This window comes from Electrona antarctica, assembly GCF_951216825.1.
Source record: "Electrona antarctica genome assembly, chromosome: 12".
NCBI classification, from domain to species: domain Eukaryota; kingdom Metazoa; phylum Chordata; class Actinopteri; order Myctophiformes; family Myctophidae; genus Electrona; species Electrona antarctica.
In genome coordinates, this window is record NC_136793.1 from 5,182,193 (window position 1) to 5,204,029 (window position 21,837).

The 21,837-nt window shown below is 42.1% G+C and overlaps 1 protein-coding gene across 1 annotated transcript in view; it reads right to left on the bottom strand.

Annotated features, from left to right (window-relative positions):
* The window catches only part of srrm4 (serine/arginine repetitive matrix 4), a gene marked incomplete at its 5' end in the record, with an annotated part of 49,222 nt that overhangs the window by 15,134 nt on the left and 12,251 nt on the right, over positions 1–21,837 (bottom strand). The window contains 6 exons of the mRNA XM_079516011.1: positions 5,096–5,249; positions 9,644–9,715; positions 16,430–16,483; positions 16,916–16,942; positions 20,113–20,199; positions 20,345–20,434. Of these exons, the coding sequence (XP_079372137.1) occupies positions 5,096–5,249; positions 9,644–9,715; positions 16,430–16,483; positions 16,916–16,942; positions 20,113–20,199; positions 20,345–20,434 (484 nt within the window). The remainder of the gene's footprint in view (positions 1–5,095; positions 5,250–9,643; positions 9,716–16,429; positions 16,484–16,915; positions 16,943–20,112; positions 20,200–20,344; positions 20,435–21,837) is intronic.

Here is a 21,837-nt window from a genome sequence, read left to right on the forward strand (position 1 = left end):
CCTTATGGTGTGCGATTAAAAAAAAAGAAAGCATCTGTTAATGCAATTAGCACAATTTAACCCAGTTTGGGCGGGAACCCCTTTTGGTGTTTTAGACATTGTTATAATTTAGCTATTGAAAAATAGCAGATCTACAAGCTCATAGCGCGCCACCGAGTGGCGCGCTACGAGCTTGTAAGTCTGCTATTTTTAAAAATAGTGAAAATGTGGGCAAATCCTTGAATTTATATTCTTTCAGAGTGAACGTTTTTAACTCAAATCTTTGCTTCTGAGGGGGGTCCCTGGAACAACATATTTGCGTGGTAGACCTACGAGCTTGTAGGTCTGCTATTTTAGAAAAATCGTGAAAATATTTATTTCAGAAAACTGGAGGATTTAGAAGATTTTTTTTAAATTTCGAGGTCAGACCTAAACGGGTTAATGACTGCTGGGGGAAGTTTCTTCGCACCCCGATGAACATGAAACTGTGAAATAAGGGAAAGAGCTACATTTCTAAGGGTGTTTGAAGGAATGCCAGCTATAAAAGGTTATCCTGTATAAGGAATACGATATGTTCAATAAAATGTGTTTTACTGTAGTTATTGTTATTTGTTAATCTAGCAAAAATAACTCTTACCAGAACCCTACTGTAGGTACTGTATGCCAGGGGTTCTCAACCCGTGGGTCGCGACCCCTCGGGGGGTCGCCAAATTATTTTAGGGGGTCCCCAAATTATTTTCAAAAAAAAAAAAAAAAAAAAAAGGATTTTAAAATTTTATTTTCACGATTTTTCAAAAATAGCAGATCTACAAGCGCGTAGCGCGCCACTCGGTGGCGCGCTACGAGCTTGTAGATCTGCTATTTCTCAATAGCTAAATTATAACAATGCTTAAAACACCAAAAGGGGTTCCCGCCCAAAATGGTTTAAGGTTATTGTAGCAGTCAATTTATATTGGGGGTCGGGAGGGGGCGGGGCGGGGGTCCCGAGACATTGCCAAAGCATTTCCGGGGGTGCCCGGCCAAAAACGTTGAGAACCCCTGCTGTATGCTACCTTGTTGACCTTGTCTCAGAATCTTTCCCTCTACACCAGGGGTTCTCAACCCGTGGGTCGCGACCCCTCGGGGGGGGGGGGTCGCCAAAATATTTTGGGGGGGTCCCCAAATTATTTTCCTTTTTTTTTTTTTTTTTGCAGCTGAATGGCTGTAAAGTGTAAATGAAGAGTTTACATATAGTACACATAGTACATGCATACACCTTCCCTAATGGTTATATCTGGTTTCAGTATTTATTTATGGTTATTGCCTCTATTATTAAGGTTATTGTAGCAGTCAATTTATATTGGGGGTCGGGAGGGGGCGGGGCGGGGGTCCCGAGACACTGCCAAAGCATTTCCGAGGGTCCCCGGCCAAAAACGTTGAGAACCCCTGCTCTACACCAAATCTACAAGGGCAAATCTACTAGCTGCACTGTGAGCTTGCAACTCGCTATATGTCTTGCTGCCTATTATTATTTATCCCCCCCCCACCGCCCCCCCTTTTCCCCTCACTGTATATGTTTCTTTTCCCTTTTTACCTCCATTATGATGAATTCCTGTTCTGTTCTTTGTCTATATAGAAGTGTCTATTTGTACGTCTCTAAATGTTTTGATGAATTGAACATGGTGGACCCTATTGTAAACAAGTGTAATGCTTAATTGGGTCGTCCACTCACAGTTAACAGTCTTTGTATTGAGTTTGTGCTTGAAATGTACTGTAATTCTGCAAACTGTTAATAAATATTTAAATCAATCAATCAATCAATGAGATTCTCCGAATTGAGATTGCCGGGTTCATGTGGTTAAGCCTGATTTGCAACGCACAGCAAAAAAATAGCAGTTCTACACGATCTGCAAAAAATAGCAGTTCTACACGATCTTCAAAAAATAGCAGTTCTACACGATCTGCAAAAAATAGCAGTTCTACACGATCTGCAAAAAATAGCAGTTCTACACGATCTGCAAAAAATAGCAGTTCTACACGATCTGCAAAAAATAGCAGTTCTACACGATCTGCAAAAAATAGCAGTTCTACACGATCTGCAAAAAATAGCAGTTCTACACGATCTGCAAAAAATAGCAGTTCTACACAATCTGCAAAAAATAGCAGTTCTACACGATCTGCAAAAAATAGCAGTTCTACACGATCCACATCATGACATTATGTGAGCTTGTAGATCAGCTATTTCTAATTAAAGTAATTGACGCTATAGGTTGAAAGTAGTTAAGTAGCTGTGGTAATGACGACCATGCATGTTCTGTATTTTTATTTCAGTAGCTTTAGTAAAGTCTTAGCAAAGTGAAAGAAGGACCAGTTAGATCTGGGAGACCCCCCCAGATGTCCTTGAGGGGGATCCAGGACCAGGGGGACCCCCAGATGTCCTTGAGGGGGATCCAGGACCAGGGGGACCCCAGCTAACTTAGTTAAAATAGCATGTTCTCCCCGTGTCCCCTAGGGTAGGTACCCTCACAAAAACATGCAGTAATCCTGGTCTCTAAACAAACTGCCTCCCCCTGGCCAGCCGGGCGCCTGATGGAGGGGAAAGGAACTGGTTGGAATAACGTGTTCCTTCCACGCGCTACGTCCAACCAGGGAAACTCCCCCCTGTCAGATGTAAAGGAGCAACTTGGACACTCAGGCATGAAGGAAGCATGAGTTCAAGTCCGTTGCTCTCCCCATGTCCCCCATATATGGGGACTAGGTTGGCAGAGGGTGTGTAGAGCCCAGGATCACATTAGATAATTGACACAGGGGTGACAAAAATGGGTTACAAAATCGAGGGATCAAAATTTAAGTTAAAATAAAATAGCATAAAAATCAGTCACTTAAAGCCTATATACAGTAGGCCTACATCTGCTGTTTGGCTTGTGAGTATAAAATAGGGAATTAAATTAAACATAACATACATGGTTTCCGCCCGACAACAGCAATATGCACAGCAGTGTTAGTTTCAGACTCTATTAAATGAACTGAGGCTGATTTGTCCTGTTTGACATTGACGGACAACACAGAGCACTCGATCTGAAAGACAACCTCGACTTATTAGAGCTTTGAGTCTGAACACAATTACTCTGCTATCAGTTGCATATTATCCCATTTTGACCTGAGATCAGATTCTAAAAATGTCTTCTACATCCTGACAGTTTTCTGAAAAAGCTATGTTTCTATATCAGTCGTTCTTTGATTTTTCAAAAAATAGCAGATCTACAAGTTCATAGCGCGGCACTCGGTGCCGCGCTATGAGCTTGTAGATCTGCTATTTTTCAATAGCTAAAGCATAACATAATGCTAACACCAAGGGGTTCCCGCCCAAAATGTGTTATGTAACCTTATGGAAATGGTGTATATTGTGTATGATAGTAGCGACTAAAATAACAAATTAAAACATTACTTTCTCAAAACTCAAATTAATGAAGTAACAGTTTTAATTAGCAATGAATGCCTTTTCCTTTTAAATGAAAACAAGACAAAAAAAAGGAAAAAATAATCATGTCTGTGACCTGAAGGCTAAGTCAGCCTGGTGTTCTCGATAAGATTTCTGCCCCATTAGTTCTTGATTAAAATGAAAAATAAAATAAGTTTTAAATGCATCCTTTGCACATTGTTATCATTCTGCTCACAGCAGCAATTTCCTGAGGGAGACATTTCTGCCAAGCGTGTACTTACTGTACTTACTGTACTCACTGTACTTACTTGATCGTTATGAAGTTATGAAAACAGAAACATATAATAAGAACTGATGACATTGCTGGTAAAATAGTGAGTCCATGAACAAGTTTGGGAACCACTGGTCTATGGAATGAAGCTAACCAACTCTCTTACATTCTGACATTAATTTGACATGGCGTTCTGATCGTGCCTTATTATATTATAATAAGGCAAGATCAGAACGCCAAAGCCAACGGTGCCAGAGGTTAGCTGTACACGGACGGACGGACGGACAGACACGTGGACGGAGTGCCTGGTGGAGACAATAATAAAGAGACCCAAGAACTCACTGTATGCTGAGACTGATTACATTTGAAAGCTTGTCTCAAGCCATTTCACTTCCCCCTGCAGTAGGTTTCCTATGAAGATAATGTAGGATTGAGGGCAAATTTGGCATTTCACAGCTCAACTACTGTACTAGGCTGACTTTGTTTTAAGATCCCCACCCCCCCTTTTTTTTTTATTACAAGCCGTTGCTGTCGGGCAGAAATCTCTAGCTCTTATCTCCAATTCTCCATTAATTCTAACATTTTGTGTTTTTTCCTAAATTAATGTCCTATACTTGATCATACCAACGTCACCATGTTCTACTTTTGTCCATTTTACAAACTGTTTCCACCCGACAGAGACAAAACAGAGCCAAGATATGAATTAATTTATTATACCTAATATAGTACCAGATAAAGATCCCGATATTTAGTAATTTTCCACATCCAATTGTGTGTTTTGTTATGGCCATAAAGGTTAAAATAAATGTTAAATAGTTCTATATTCTGATAGTAATCATTGCTATAGAGTGTTTGTTCAGTAGCGGGGGTCTCCGTCTCTCCAGTTCTTCAGGAAACATAAAATGCTTTTCAGGTCAGTATACCAAATTTACCCAATACAGAGGAGAGAGAACTCATACGGGATGAGATACATGGTTAAACATGTGGAACTGGAAGTGACTACACAAAGGAATGTGCATGAGACACATTTGAAACTGGAACACTGACATGTTTTAAGCTGATAAATAAATGGTCACTCCCCTCCTGATTGGATGAAATCGGTAACCTGCCTGAATATGCATTTTCTGTTTATTAAAGAGCTGGAGAGAGTCTGGGAGTATAACCTATATTAATACTGAACAAACATATAGAATATAGAGCTTTACCTTTTTTCGCACACAGTTTCAACCAGAACAAAATAAAAATAAAAATTGTGCTGCCTTAAATGAGAACGCAAAGAGATTTGGCGTAGAGAGAGAGAGGGGGAAAAGAGTTCACCAAGTACAGTGCAATTGAGGTCCGTTTCAACCGAGTATGGAGGGTTTAAGTGGCTAGAGCACAGCTGGTTCCACCACCAGAGGCCCGGCCCGGCAGGGAGTACTTACGCTGCTCGTCGAGAGGCGGGGAGGACAGTTTGGAGTGGTTTGACACACTGATTTGGCTGCAGGCCTCCACTCCAAGTCCCCTTGGTGGTGCAGCATTGCCTTTGCATCTTTCCTTATCGCTGTAAGTTGCTCCACAGAGTGACGCAGATGATGTCTGTTGGATATTTACAGAATGTTGTTTAAAACACGGCACACATTATAGCTTCATTATATCACATATTTTCAGGTTGTTTTCCCATGGTAAAAGCTAGTGCACCTTTGAAGTCAGTATACGCTTTCTCTGCAGGATAAAAGAAAAATCACATTGTTGACAGATGGCTAAATAAGGCAGTGATTCTCAAACATTCAATGTTCATGACTTTAAAGGCCTATTCATAGTCTGGACTTTCGGTGGTGAGGTGACCACCGGAGCTGAAATAACGTTGAGCGGTGGTGAGTAAAAACAGAGAGAAGGGCTGGAGCGGTGGCGGTGGTTTGCTCTTCACCGCGGCTCGTGACGTCATGTTGTAGTTCAGTGGTCACCCCACCACCGAAAATACAGACTATGTATGAGCCTTAAGTCTTATGCCACAGACTCCAATTTGAACAGATTTGTGTTTAAAAATGTGACCAGATTTGACTGAGAGACTGCCATCGCGCACATTCCAGCTTTTCACCAGAGGAGAAAAACTTTTTTTTCAAAATGAGTTAATAGCACAGGCAGACTCTTCACATACTAGAGCATGTCTGAAATAAGTGTCAGAGCTGAAATCGACATGTAAATATGAAATAAATGCTTAAACATGTAGCTAGGTGTAATGTTAGAGACCACAGAAGTGAACCTTTCAAGCATGTTTTCTCAACTCGCTGTTTTCTGCAAGACATTACTCTATAAGCCATATCTCCAAAACTGGTGGGCCAAACTGAACAACCAATATGTCAATTTGAAGCTATGATTACCTGCTTTCATATGACATAAAAAAACGAAAATTCAAAAAAATCCAATGGCAGTCCCTCAGTCAAATTTAGTCACAAATGATGATTCCAATTCCAAATGTGCGCTGTGAGCTTGCTGTGGATCTGCTATTTTCAAATAGCCAAAGAATAATATACAATTTAAAATTTACAATTTAGGCATTTAGTAGACGCTCTTAATCCAGAGCGATTTACAGTAAGCAAGAACAAAAACATGATAATACATCATAAAAATACATGAAAACCATACGGCCAGATCAACAAATTAACCTGGCATCCGTCTAACATTTGCATAAACCTGCAAGATCAATTCAGGACAATTCAGAATAGTTCTACAAGCTTGTAGATCTGCTTTTGTCCTCCCAAAGCACTCCCTCAGAATACGAATTCTGGGGGTTTTAAGTGGTTAAGTATATTTCCATATACTTTTGGTACTTTTACTTAACACTTAGCCCGCTAGCATTTATTGAAAAGCCACATTTCCAGTCTACCGGAAGTGAACATAGCCTAGGAAGCTGAACGGAGCCTGGACAGGCCTCGTTTACAATATGAATCCAAACCGGGCCACTGGAGAGCTCCACATCGTCGGCTCTGTGCCGTCAAAGAAACGTTGTTTTGACCAAAAAAGCCATCTGGGACAAGGAATAGGAGATACAGGTGATTGAAAGAAACGGATAGAATGGATTATTATGGCGACGACGATCTAAGATGGACGATCCAACATAGCTAGCTAACCGGCTAACGTAAGTAGCATTATGGCTCGATCGATCGAATGCACTATAAAAGCGCAATTGCCATTAATCAACGACAATGGCGGTAAGCGGTGTATCAAAAAATAGGCTTCAATTGACCTACATCTACGGCAATGGAAATAATTAAGAAAGATTTTGAAAGCAGGACTTTAAAAAAAAGCATGTTCCTAATGTGGTATACTTTTACATGGGGTCCAACATCTGAGTGGTTCCTACATCTACCCAGTAACAAGCATCCATCCACAGGCTTGTTCTGGCTCTAATAACCCTGATCTCTATAGGAACAAGAACTGAGAGCTAAGCAGCTTTCCCGCATGGCCACCGGCCTCAGAACTATCATCAGCAAAATGCAGTTTGCTGCATAATTTTCTTACTTCTTGTTTTGTTGAATGGCCCCAGATGTCGGGGCAATAATTGGGATTGGCTCCCATTGGGCTCTCTTTCAACAGAACACAAGTTGTCGCCGGGTGTCTTTATCTCAGAGGGACACGGTGCGAAGCGGCACTGCTGCGTTTTCGGGTAATGATTTCCTCTGCTTAATGTCCCAGGGAAATGCCAAATAATGGAGGGATCCATGAGGATTTAAAAGCAATCATCTCCAGCTTCAGATTATTTCAATTGGAAAGGCCTGGGCCCCCCTCAGGGGGCCCGCATCGAGCCCGCGCCCCCCTCAGGGGGCCCGCATCAGGCCCGGGCCCCCGAATCCAGGCCCTGTTGCAGCAAGCGCTCATATTTTTGAGTGGTGCAACCACTCCCTATACAGACTTAAGAAATAAGTAGGCCTACCGCATTTTAAAAGCCACCTAAATTGTGAGTGGAAGTGGAACATGTTTCTTTCATTGTCTGTCAGCATGTCACACTATGTGCGTAAATCTCCAAATCCCGACTCTCGACTTTTTTCTCCATATAATTAAAAAATCACACCCGTGTGAACTGAGTGGTGTAAGGTTTTATATAGCCTGATCAGCTCTGATCTGACGTAATAAAATCACACCCGGATGTGATTTCACAACTGGCTTTTTTTGTGCAGAAAAAATGACCATGGTTGCTACGGTCATCCAGTTCACCCGGGTGTGATTTAATTACGTCAGAAATTATTTTGAACATAGCAACCATGCTCATTTTTTTCTGCACACAAAAGCCAGTTGTAGGAGTGGTTTACACCACTCAAAAATGATAGACACTTTACCATTGCTCTGGCGACTTGGCAAGTCCTGCACAGAAAATAATAGCAGAGTCAGACCTACAGTATAGAAGTGTCGCGTCCACAACCAGTTGTGAGCTTGTAGAGTGGCTATAATTTCCAGCTGTATAATACATGTCACGTTATAATGTAGGCTAATAAAAGTTCACGCGCGCACATTGACGGCATGTAGGCACAGTGACAATGGAATACAGACAAGGGTTTATTACCTATAACAGGAGAGAGATGTGCCATATATGCGCACGGCGACCCACTCACTGCATGTATACTTTCTTCTCACCAACACCAACCACGCTATTTGAGATTGCATTCACAACTCTCTCTCTCTCTCTCTCTCTCTCTCTCTCTCTCTCTCTCTTCCTCCATGACCATGACCATGAAATGGAGAGCAAAATACAGCACGAGAATATAGTTTCACATGGCTATGCACACACAGACTTGTTGATGGTGTACTGCGTACTGCACAATGGCATTTGGCCTCGGTCCTTTATTGGTAGGTTAATATGTCCACAGTTTATCTGTAGCGAACCAAAATGAATCTATTGTTCAAGCTTCACACTCTGCAAATCCACACTGGACTAGTTGGCTGATATATTTATTATTGGAGGATGCAGCAGAGCAGAGCCTTTGCTCGCGCTGCAGACAGTGCAGTTGATGCAACATGTGTTTTAAAGTTGTTAACAGTGATATCTAAACATGAACAATTGGAGATATCCGTCCGTGTAGTTTCCATGCAGGCACAAGCTGCATTTCTCACCTAATTATAGTAAAAATGATATGCGCTAATAAGCGGTGACATCATCGTTTCTCAAAAGCTCCGTTTGGCATGACTACACAGCTCCACTGATCCGATATTTTCGAAAATCTTCACTTATTTATCCGTTTCCAAAAACCTCTGCTTGAGTGGCCGAAAACGCCGTTTGCGTGTGGCTGAAAGGCCCAAACGCACAAAGAAATGTGCGTTTAGCAAAAGATCCACATACGTGTGGCCTGGGCCTCAGATGGATGTTTTGTAGCCTTGGGTCCTAAGCCTGATTCGTTGCGTTCCTCGGATCTGAAAATGTCACTTGAGTTGCGAAGTGACATTTTCAGATAGGTGGAACGCAGCGAATAGTAGCGGTTTGGCAATATGTAATGGTAACTTAGTGATTTGCAGCCAGGGGGACATTGTTTAGCCATTCCCTGTGAAGTGGTGATATGTGCGGGGCGTGTGCAGGACCAGGACCATGTGAGGGGCGTGTGCAGGACCAGGACCATGTGAGGGGCGTGTGCAGGACCAGGACCATGTGAGGGGCGTGTGCAGGACCAGGACCATGTGAGGGGGCATGTGCAGGACCAGGACCATGTGAGGGGGGCGTGTGCAGGACCAGGACCATGTGAGGGGCATGTGCAGGACCAGGACCATGTGAGGGGCGTGTGCAGGACCAGGACCATGTGAGGGGCGTGTGCAGGACCAGGAAGGTCCTATCAGTCATCGCTACGGCGTCGGTGTCGCCAGAACCACAACACAACACAACACACCCCCCACAGGGCAGATAAGATAAACTGAGGATTGAGGAGGAGGTGCGGCGTGTGTGTGTGTGTGTGTGTGTGTGTGTGTGTGTGTGTGTGTGTGTGTGTGTGTGTGTGTGTCTCTACCTGCTCTCTGTGGAACTACTGTCCGACTCTGACCTCCGATAGCGTCGCCTCCGATGTGAGTGACTCCGTGAGCTGGAAGATGTACAGAGAGCAAACCAGAGGAGACACAAAACAGATGAGGTGACCATGCAGAGTCGCCTGAGCAACAAGAACTTAGAAAACAAGTCTAGTGGTTTTCCAAGCAAGGGAAGAACATATATCACCCATCTGATGGGTGAAGGGTGGGCCGTTAAGTCTTAGATTATGTACAATCTTTTTATTATAGCAAACAAAGAGGGTAGGAGCGCACACCAAGAGTAGGGAGGTGCTGACCACGGGAGACAAACTTTAAATTGGAAAGGAGAGGTCGCACAACTCGTAGTCCCGATGCCAAAAAACTTTTTTATTTTCCAACGTTTCGACCCTGAAGAAGGCAACTCGTTTGTCGAAACGTTGGTAGATAAAAAGTGTTTTGGCATCGGGACTACGAGTTCGTGCGACCTCTCCTTTCCATTTTAAAGTCAATCTTTTTTATTATGCCACACATACAGTAGTTTAATCAAACTTCAGCAGCGGTGGCCGAACGGTTTGCGGAGCGGTCTTGATACCGGAAGGTCGCCGGTTCGAATCCCCGGACCGGCACGTTAAAATTACCACCGCTGAAGTGCCCTTGAGCAAGGCATTGAACCCCAACCATGAAATGTTCTATGAGCAGGGCCTGGCTGTAAACAAGCATCTCGAGCTTAGTCCACTTACCCTGGGTAAACAAAGAACTTTGCTTTGCTTTACACGATCTGAGGCTCTGCTAACTCTATATTGCCCTTTGACCTTGATGTTTCCCATGCCTCTTAAATGTTCAATAAATACATTGTATTTATATAGGCTATAGTGCCAACCTTAGAGTATATATGAATAGAGACAGCACCAGATTTATCCTCTCATCCACTTGCATTAAGTTGCTCAAAAGCGCATGAGGCGATTTCACTCCTCCTTCCGGTTAGGAACAGAGTGCATTCTGGGAAGAATTGGGCCAAATCGTGAACGTATGAAACAGCGTTCACGTGTCATCATGAACGTGTGCAATGATAGTCAACAGACCAGAATTGGCCCAGCGCTGCAATACCAAATTCGGCCACTATGTCCATTTGGCCTCAGGGTTTCCTCCGGGTGCCATCTCTATTCATATATACTCTAAGGTGCCAACAGGTTGTGTCATGCACCTTGCCTTTTCACACCTTGTTTAACTTTAGACATGGCAGGGAGGGGACATGCAACACATGTGTCACAATGACATGTAACAGGGGCGGTTAGAATGTTACCACGGGCCCTAAGGTGAGATTGACAGCCTGGGCCTACCTTACTACTACTATGGAGATAGGCATGTAACGATATATCGTATATCGATATATATCCCGACGATATGAATCGATTCATTGAAATTAAAAAATATTTTTAGTCATATTCCATCATATTCAAGTGCTTTTGGAGAGAAATGATAGTCACTTTCAGTAGTAGAGGGGAGCTGTGTGTCTGTTACTGTGCCCAGCTGATGATGGTCGTTGATGCTCATCAAGGAAGGCAATTATGTTTCTGCACTGTCAAAAGTAATGCTACTTTTTTGCAATGTAGTTAAATAAAAAATCTCAGGGGGGGAAGATAAATTATATACAATTAAAAAAACGGTAATTTTTCTTTAAAATATATATATTTTTTAATATCGTGAAAAATCGTATCATGAACCTCATATCGTGATACGAATCGTATCGTGAGTTGAGTGAATCGTTACATGCCTACTATGGACTACTATGAAATGTAGTCTTAGTCGCCGTCACTCTTAACAGCGTGTGTTTGTGGGAGAGAGAGCCAGAGAGAGAGAGAGAGAGAGTATACAGTTTATTACCACGCATCGGAGCGGCCGGCGGGCGGTCAGGCGGGCCCTCCCCCCGACGCCCAACATTTGGGTTTAGTGTTCTTACTTCTAGGGTTAATACAAAACATGTAGGCTATAGTAACCACAATACTTTGGCGATTCAAGAATAGCCCATCTTTTGGGTCTAAAAAAGTTTCGACAATTATTTGAATCAAGTCAAAGTTTGAATCCAGGAGTTTTACTTGTAACGTTTTCTAAACTCTGGTATTGCTACTTTTGATTTGACTAAAGCAGTGGTTGTCCTTCCACCACGGTTCTGTAGAAAGGTTCTGTTCTGTAGAAAGGTCTGAGCAGTGGTTCTGTTCTGTAGAAAGGTTATGTTCTGTAGAAAGGTCTGAGCAGTGATTCTGTTCTGTAGAACGGTCTGAGCAGTGATTCTGTTCTGTAGAACGGTCTGAGCAGTGATTCTGTTCTGTAGAACAGTCTGAGCAGTGATTCTGTTCTGTAGAACGGTCTGAGCAGTGATTCTGTTCTGTAGAAAGGTCTGAGCAGTGATTCTGTTCTGTAGAAAGGTTCTGTTCTGCAGAAAGGTTCTGTTCTGTAGAAATGTTCTGTTCTGTAGAAAGGTCTGAGCAGTGATTCTGTTCTGTAGAAAGGTTCTGTTCTGTAGAAAGGTTCTGTTCTGTAGAAAGGTCTGAGCAGTGATTCTGTTCTGTAGAAAGGTTCTGTAGAAAGTTTCTGTTCTGTAGAACGGTTCTGTTCTGTAGAAAGGTTCTGTTCTGTAGAATGGTCTGAGCAGTGATTCTGTTCTGTAGAAAGGTTCTGTTCTGTAGAAAGGTTCTGTTCTGTAGAACGGTTCTGTTCTGTAGAACGGTTCTGTTCTGTAGAAAGGTCTTAGCAGTGGTTCTGTTCTGTAGAAAGGTCTGAGCAGTGGTTCTGTTCTGTAGAAAGGTCTGAGCAGTGATTCTGTTCTGTAGAAAGGTCTGAGCAGTGGTTCTGTTCTGTAGAACGGTTCTGTTCTGTAGAAAGGTTCTGTTCTGTAGAACGGTCTGAGCAGTGATTCTGTGCTTATAGTCACGGCGGCCTGCTCAGTCAAAGACTGAATTATAAAATATTGCGAGATCAGAGCGTGAAATTGGTTTCTCTTACTCTTTCAGCCACCCCCACCCCCCTCCCCTCCCCATCTCTTTACTCTCTTTGTGGTTTACGCTTCCAATCTGTTTCTCTCTTTGCGAGTGTGGGCTCTTGTCACGCTATTGGCTCCTAACATAAATGCCACGCATTCCTGTTTACACTGATCACGTCCTCTATTGCTATAAAGATTTTTCTTTCCCCGTTCTGTGACAGTATAGCAGATCAATCGGAATCAGAATCAATGTTATTGTCACATCATCACCAGCCTGGTTGGTTTACAGGTGTTAAGGAAGTGTGTGTGAAATGTATTTTTGTGCAATCACTATACCAATCGTTGTTTTCAGGAAAGAAAAGAAACCGGGTAGGGGTCAGAGATCGAGAGGCAAAGCAAGGAGAAATCAGAAAAAGGCATAAAAAGGCAGCAGGTATGTACTGTACATGAGGCTAGACATAAATAAGGTGCAAAAAAAGTTGCAACGCATCGGTAGGTCCACATAGACCATATTTTCACATGCCGGCCATATTGCCATTGAATAAGCATGTTGGCAACAGGGTGGCATGTCATATTGGCATTGAATAAGCATGTTGGCAACAGGGTGGCATGTCATATTGGCATTGAATAAGCATGTTGGCAACAGGGTGGCATGTCATATTGGCATTGAATAAGCATGTTGGCAACAGGGCGGCATGTCATATTGGCATTGAATAAGCATGTTGGCAACAGGGTCGCATGTCATATTGGCATTGAATAAGCATGTTGGCAACAGGGTGGCATGTCATATTGGCATTGAATAAGCATGTTGGCAACAGGGTGGCATGTCATATTGGCATTGAATAAGCATGTTGGCAACAGGGTGGCATGTCATATTGGCATTGAATAAGCATGTTGGCAACAGGGTGGCATGTCATATTGGCATTGAATAAGCATGTTGGCAACAGGGTCGCATGTCATATTGGCATTGAATAAGCATGTTGGCAACAGGGTGGCATGTCATATTGGCATTGAATAAGCATGTTGGCAACAGGGTGGCATGTCATATTGGCATTGAATAAGCATGTTGGCAACAGGGTGGCATGTCATATTGGCATTGAATAAGCATGTTGGCAACAGGACGGCATGTCATATTGGCATTGAATAAGCATGTTGGCAACAGGGTGGCATGTCATATTGGCATTGAATAAGCATGTTGGCAACAGGGTCGCATGTCATATTGGCATTGAATAAGCATGTTGGCAACAGGGTGGCATGTCATATTGGCATTGAATAAGCATGTTGGCAACAGGGTGGCATGTCATATTGGCATTGAATAAGCATGTTGGCAACAGGGTGGCATGTCATATTGGCATTGAATAAGCATGTTGGCAACAGGGTGGCATGTCATATTGGCATTGAATAAGCATGTTGGCAACAGGGTGGCATGTCATATTGGCATTGAATAAGCATGTTGGCAACAGGGTGGCATGTCATATTGGCATTGAATAAGCATGTTGGCAACAGGGTGGCATGTCATATTGGCATTGAATAAGCATGTTGGCAACAGGGTGGTATGTCATATTGGCATTGAATAAGCATGTTGGCAACAGGACGGCATGTCATATTGGCATTGAATAAGCATGTTGGCAACAGGGTGGCATGTCATATTGGCATTGAATAAGCATGTTGGCAACAGGGTGGCATGTCATATTGGCATTGAATAAGCATGTTGGCAACAGGGTGGCATGTCATATTGGCATTAAATAAGCATGTTGACAACAGGGTGGCATGTCATATTGGCATTGAATGAGCATGTTGGCAACAGGGCGGCATGTCATATTGGCATTGAATGAGCATGTTGGCAACAGGGTGGCATGTCATATTGGCATTGAATAAGCATATTGGCAACAGGGTGGTATGTCATATTGGCATTGAATAAGCATGTTGGCAACAGGGTGGCATGTCATATTGGCATTGAATAAGCATGTTGGCAACAGGGTGGCATGTCATATTGGCATTGAATAAGCATGTTGGCAACAGGGTGGCATGTCATATTGGCATTGAATAAGCATGTTGGCAACAGGGTGGCATGTCATATTGGCATTGAATAAGCATGTTGGCAACAGGGTGGCATGTCATATTGGCATTGAATAAGCATGTTGGCAACAGGGTGGCATGTCATATTGGCATTGAATAAGCATGTTGGCAACAGGGCGGCATGTCATATTGGCATTGAATAAGCATGTTGGCAACAGGGTGGCATGTCATATTGGCATTGAATAAGCATGTTGGCAACAGGGTGGCATGTCATATTGGCATTGAATAAGCATGTTGGCAACAGGGCGGCATGTCATATTGGCATTGAATAAGCATTTCCTCTCCTACTTTCTTCCTATCTACTTCCAAATCAAACAGCAGTACCCCTTATCTCTTTCTGCCACTCTCTCCTACAACATCAAGGAGTCCTTATCTCACCATTCACTTCTGTCTATTTTTCTCTCTTTTCTACTTCTCATATCTTTCTTCTATTTTCGTATGCTCATTAAATCATTGCTACTATTTATTTTATTTAAAAAAAAAACCTATACGGTGAAAGGAGAAGGTGTCAAAGTTCCAAGTGGGAGGGTGGGGGGTTGTGTTCCAAGTGGGAGGGTGGGGGGTTGTTTTCGTTTTGTTTTGTTATGTTTTGTTTTGTAACCATTCAAATTAACTCAAAAACAACTCTGTTCATGTAGTAGCAAAACCGTCCTGTTTCCTGTTTGTTTTCTGTCTATGTAATTGTATGTACAAAAAAAAATCACACCCGTGTGAACTGAGTGGTGTAAGGTTTTATATAGCATGATCAGCTGTGGTCTGACGTAATGTCTGACGTAATGAAATCACACCCGGGTGAACTAAGTGACTTATATAAGGTAAGGTATTATATAGCCTGATCAGCTCTGATCTGACGTAATGAAATCACACCCGGATGTGATTTCACAACTGGCTTTTTTTGTGCAGAAAAAATGAGCATGGTTGCTACGGTCATCCAGTTCACCCGGGTGTGATTTAATTACGTCAGAAATTATTTTGAACATAGCAACCATGCTCCTTTTTTCTGCACAAAAAAGCCAGTTGTAGGAGTGGTTTACACCACTCAAAAAGAAAAGGAAGCATAACATAATGTACTGCATTTTTCCCTGTCCAAGCATCTTCTATGCTTAATAAAAAAACTTTAAAATTGAATAAGCATGTTGGCAACAGGGTGGCATGTCATTAACTTAATTGAAAGTTGGCCGCCGTGTAAATATGGTTAATTGCAGCAGAGATACCTGTATATACATACATAGTATGTACATAGTATATAGGGAAACATAATCCAACATAAGGATGTAGTTAGTAGGATACATCAGCAGTGACAACACGGGGAAGAATTACCGTAATTGGCATAACGACTAAATTGGGGTGAAAAACGGGTAAAAAAAAAGGAAATTAATTACAATCATGTCTGCCTGATACTGTATGACTGTCGTGTCGGCAGCATAATTATGTGATGATGACATTGGTCATCGTGACTGTGCTGCCGTCATGTGTGTACAAGCGAGTAAAGGCAAGGGCTCAACACGCATCCCTGAGGGGCCTCGATCCGATCCTGTGCTGATGGTGAGAGGGAGAGGTAAGATCAAAGTCAAAGTCGTACGATTTGTCACACGCGTTACCGCAGTGAAATTTGTTCTCCGCATTTGTCCCATCTCTTGGAGCGGTGAGCTGCAGCCGTGCCGCGGCTCGGGAATCATTTGATTAGTTGAATACAGGATACGTACTATAGTACACTGTCGTTCACACTGACCTTTTCTTGTGCTTGCGCTCCTCCTTCCTCTTACGTTTCAAGCTTGAAGAAAGTCTGTTCAGACAAAAGAGTCACACTGTAAGTATAAAGTGTGTTGACGTTAAACAGTCAGTCAATCTCGCAAGAAGGAGCCACTATTGTTTGGCTCTTGGAATACCTAGGCCCGTTTGGAACCTCACCCCACGCTTTTTTTAATAGCAGAAAATAGCAGATCTACAACGCGTCGCAGCGAGAGAGTGTAAAATCAGTCATTACGACGGAATCAAGGCCCGACAAAATACATTTTAGTCGACTAAATCAGCCGTAGATTTAGTCGACTAAAATCTTATGATATTTAGTCGACTGAAACTAGACTAACACTAAGACATTCCTGGTGACTAAAATGTGACTACAACTGAAGGAAAACTATTCAAAAGACTACGACTAAAACTAAAATAAAAAATTGCTGCCAAAAACAACACATAAACATGTACATGCCGGACATACCTGTGTTTTGACTTTTTGGATGTGTACCTAGAGGAAAGAAAAGAAAAGAAGAAGTTCAATTTATAATGAATTAATAATGAATTGCATTTTTATAGCGCTTTTCCAAGTGCTCAAAGCGCTTTACAACGGTTCATTCATTCATACATTGGGAGGTGAAGCGGCGAACAGTCGACGCCAGCGTCCTCACTTCCCACATTCACACACCAACGGTGGCGAGCTCACACCGACCGACTCATTGGAGGCAATGTAGGGTTCAGTGTCTTGCCCAAGGACACTTCGACATGTAGACAGGAGGAGCCGGGATTCGAACCGCCGACCCAGGGATCATTGGACGACCTGCTCTACCTCCTGAGCCACAGCCGCATTTATATGATGCAATCTAAAAAAAATAGAAAATAAAGTTCTGTATGATGTTGTGCTGGTTGTGGTTGTTGTGTTTCTTACCATGAACTTGATGTTATTAATTTGTAATACCGGTAAGGGTAAATGCATTGTTGATGTTTTGTTTTGTTTTTGTTTTGTTTGTTTTTTTGTTTTGTTTTGTTTAGATGTGTATGCGCCAATCAATAAAGTAAACTAAACTTTTAAGTGAAAAGGGGGCAGGTATTTATAAGAATTTATTCTTCTTCCTGCTCCTTTTCGTCATAGGTGTATCAGATACTGTATGAAAGACAAATGAATTATGAAAGATATTAATTGTTATCTATTATGATTTGTACTGTATTGTGTTACACTATGTGCGAAATAAAATGAAATGAAATGATTCTTCTTACATGTATACCAACATCTATCTTAGTCCTTGAGACGGTTTTAAAAGATTTACATTTTGATGTGGCTATAAATAAATCTGTATTGGTCCCACGAGTACTCTATGTTGTTAAGAAGAAGATTCAATCCTTATTTCCTTTTATTTAGTGGTAAAGTCCCGTGAGCATGCAGGTTTAACCCCTTTTGGCCTGACGTCGAAATTTAAAAAAATGTCTTCAAAATCCTGACATTTTTCTGAAATACCTATGTCTCTATGTCAGTGGTGCTCAACCTTTTTCATGTCAAGGACCCCCAGAATTATCTGTATTTGCCTGCGGACCTGCATCTGAAAATATGTTGTTTCAGGGCATAAGTTCATATCGCGGCACTCGGTGCCGCGCTATGAGCTTGTAGATCTGCTATTTTTCAATAGCTAAAGTATAACGTAATGCTTGAAACACCAAAAGGGGTTCCCGCCCAAAATGGGTTAAGTGTACTGTATCTCCCCACTTGAGTCAGTCGGGCTGGGTGTACCTAATATGAAATTAAATTATACTACTGGGCAGCACTGGGAAATTAAGACCCCTGAAGCAATGGGTTGATAAATCTTGTGTATATACGCTAGAAAACAATGATGTATTACCTTTGGATCAAAATTATTCCCTTTACTGTAGGATGAAAAACATCTCATAGGACAAAAAAAATAAAACAAATAAAAGCAATTCATTTATACGGTAATTCACTCTGTGATTATAATATTAAAGTATAAATGAATTGCCCCCCCCCCCCCCCCCCCCCCATATTATGGGATTGTGAACTGGCTTAAGCCTCTATCACCCTATTCTGATACATGGACGAATCTATAGGACTGTCAAAACAAACAGCCCAATATATGAAATAAACCATATTCTGATGATCTACTCTACTGTATATTGAATGGCTATTATATTATTTGTTAGCCTTCCCCCCAAAATGCCCTTGCACGTCCTACAGACATACTCTCCTCCCACTTGAAATCAGAACTGCAAACTCACTCTAAATGTTTTCCGCCGCAGTCTGAAGACTCAACTCATCAGTAGATCTCAACCCTCAGCATTCCTCTCTCCCCTTCTTGTCATGTTATTTTAGATGGTTTTTACTTGTTGTATAAAACCTGTATTAGATTTTCCTTGACCACAAACGCTAAGAATATATACTTTTAGATGCTATACTATAGGTTTGATGTTTATTTAATTTATTTACGACACTCTACTGATTGCTCATGCTTGCTCCGCTTGCTCTGATCTCGCACTGCTCTGGAAAGAGAGCGTCTGCTAAATGCGGTCACAATGGCGTTATAATTAAAGGACCACTTCACCACTTTTCAACCTATCTTCATAATAATAGGTCCTCACTAATAATCATGCAAAAATGGCGCAATTTATTTCTACTCGGTCTGTGTCTCATAGGAGGGCTGTGGGCAGTTCAGAAACCGTGTTCCAGTGACATCATCGATGGGGAATACAAGCTAATAAAAACTGCAGGTTTTCTAGTCCTGAAAAGTTGCAATGCAAAAATGGAAGCCATTGTTCTCACGATAATGAAAATCTAAACATTTTTGTAAAAAAATCTTGTTTAAAAAATAATCTGCCTAATGATGATGTCACTGGAAGACGGTTTCTAAACTGCCCACAGCCCTCCTATGAGACACAGACTGAATTTTATCATGATTATTAGTGAGGACCTATTATATGAAGATAGGTTGAAAAGTGGTGAAGTGGTCCTTTAACTACAGACGCAATTTTGGTATATTTGCGTGTGAAAAGTCCCTAAAAGTATCCCTTCCTGTCAAACCAAAACGTAATGTGTGATTGTCGGGGCTGCACTGGAAAATCTCCAAACTGTTCACACTGCCGTGTTAAGTGGTCAGCCAGGTGAGCCGCGTTGCATTTTCACTGTATTTCTATTTTAAACGTTCGATCCATGGATTGTATCCGGCTTGTGGCACCAAAATTTACCGGTATCAACAATGAAATTGAAAATACATTTTCAAAGGTTTTGAAGAGAAAATAGGCTACCAGGACTTTTTGTTTTTGTTTTTACATACATGTTTTCATATTGGTATAAATTATCAATCTAATCTTAGCGATTTGCCAATTATTTGGGGGCCCACTTACAATATACTCATGGCACCAGTGGGCTCCACGGCCCACAGTTCCATATATTAACCCATTTTGAGCGGGAACCCCTTTTGGTGGTTACATACATTATGTTATAATTTAGCTATTGAAAAATAGCAGATCTACAAGCTCATAGCGCGCCACCGAGTGGCGTGCTATGAACTTGTAGGTCTGCTATTTTTTTTTAAATCGTTAAAATGATTTAGAAAACATTTATTTTAAATTTCGACGTCAGGCCTGAATGTGTTAACCTCCAGAACCTCCAGAACCTCCAGAACCACCAGAACTCACCGGTGCCGCTTGCTTTTCTTGGAACTTCTTTTCTTCTTCTTCGTCTTTTTCTTCTTCCGTGGAGGTGAGAGGCTGTAGGAAGGAGACCTATAGAAGGGCAAACAAAACAAAGGTACAAACACAAAATAACATTGTTTTAATTCAGCTCCCAGAGAGTAAAACGTCACCAAGAGATTGTTTTATTCTCTGTTCCTTTTCTCTTCGTTCAGGGAAACAACGTGTCCGACTTCACCTTTTTCTCTTCCTCTTCCTCTCGGACTTGCGTTTCTTCTTCTTGGCCTTGGCTGTGTGCCGAGGGGAGAGGTCCTCCTCAGAGGATGGGCTGAAACCACACACACAACACAACAGAAGAAACACAGGTACATTAAACAAGGGGAGAGGTCCTCCTCAGAGGATGGGCTGAAACCACACACACAACACAACAGAAGAAACACAGGTACATTAAACAAGGGGAGAGGTCCTCCTCAGAGGATGGGCTGAAACCACACACACAACACAACAGGAGAAACACAGGTACATTAAAACAGTTCTACTGCGTACTACGCGTTACCCGCATTTTAATCAAATATTCTACGCTGCCGAGATTGTTTTATTATACCTTTAGATCATACGCTGAAGTATTTGGGATTTTGATCCGTGAAAATCCAGCGAAAATAGGTTCCTCCGTTTTTTATTTACGATCGCACCACCCGCCATCTTGCTACGCCAAAAGATCCGCCTCCAAGAGGTGTTTGGAGGCGGACAAAACCCCCGTTCACTTGTATTGGCCTCAATTTCCCAGAAGCCCTAGCAGCCCAGCACATGGGTTGATTTCCGCTTTCGTCATCATAACATGAAGCTCTATCCACCAGCTCCGCAGCAAAGACGGAGTTTCTTTTTAATTATTAAAATACGGCGATTTAAACACATAAAACAAATGTCGGGTATAGCGTATTAAGCAGGGCATATAGTTTGATCAATCAATTTAAAGCCCTCAAAGTGTTAAAAGAAATTGCATTTTTATAGCGCTTTTCCAAGTGCTCAAAGCGCTTTACAGTTCATTCATTCATGCATTGAATGAATGTGCAGTCGACACCAGCATCCTCACTTCCCACACACCAATGGTGGCGAGCTAGCACCGACCGACTCCTTGGACGCAGTGTCTTGCCCAAGGACACTTCGACATGTGGACAGGAGGAGGAGCCGGGATTCGAACCGCCGACCCAGGGATCACTGGACGACCTGCTCTACCTACCCTATTTACTCAAGTACTGTATTGCACTGTACTTCAATGTTTCACAGCAATCGGATCCAATCGGCATGAAACGTCAGACACACACTGCCAGTTGGCCACAGTAGAACCTCCAAGCTAATGTTTTTTGTAGCCCGTCCCATACATCCTACATTTGCCATTGCCAATGAAAGGAGAATGTACGTCATATGTGTCTGAACAAATCAGATTTTTGTGGCAACACAAACATTAAATGCCAATGAAAGGACTAGAATTTACGTCATATGTGGACGAGCAAATCGGCTACACAGTGCAACTGTTTTAATGCTCGATATAGAGGATATGAGTTTGTTTTTTTAAACAAATAAATCATCATGGTTAAAAGATAATAACATAAGTTGACAATATTAATTCATGAAGAAGTATATTCTTTTTTTTTTGGATGATGTACGACGACAAGAGCGCTGCCCACCTATGGTTCTGTATAGGGACCCCCTGGAACCTCCTCAAGGACC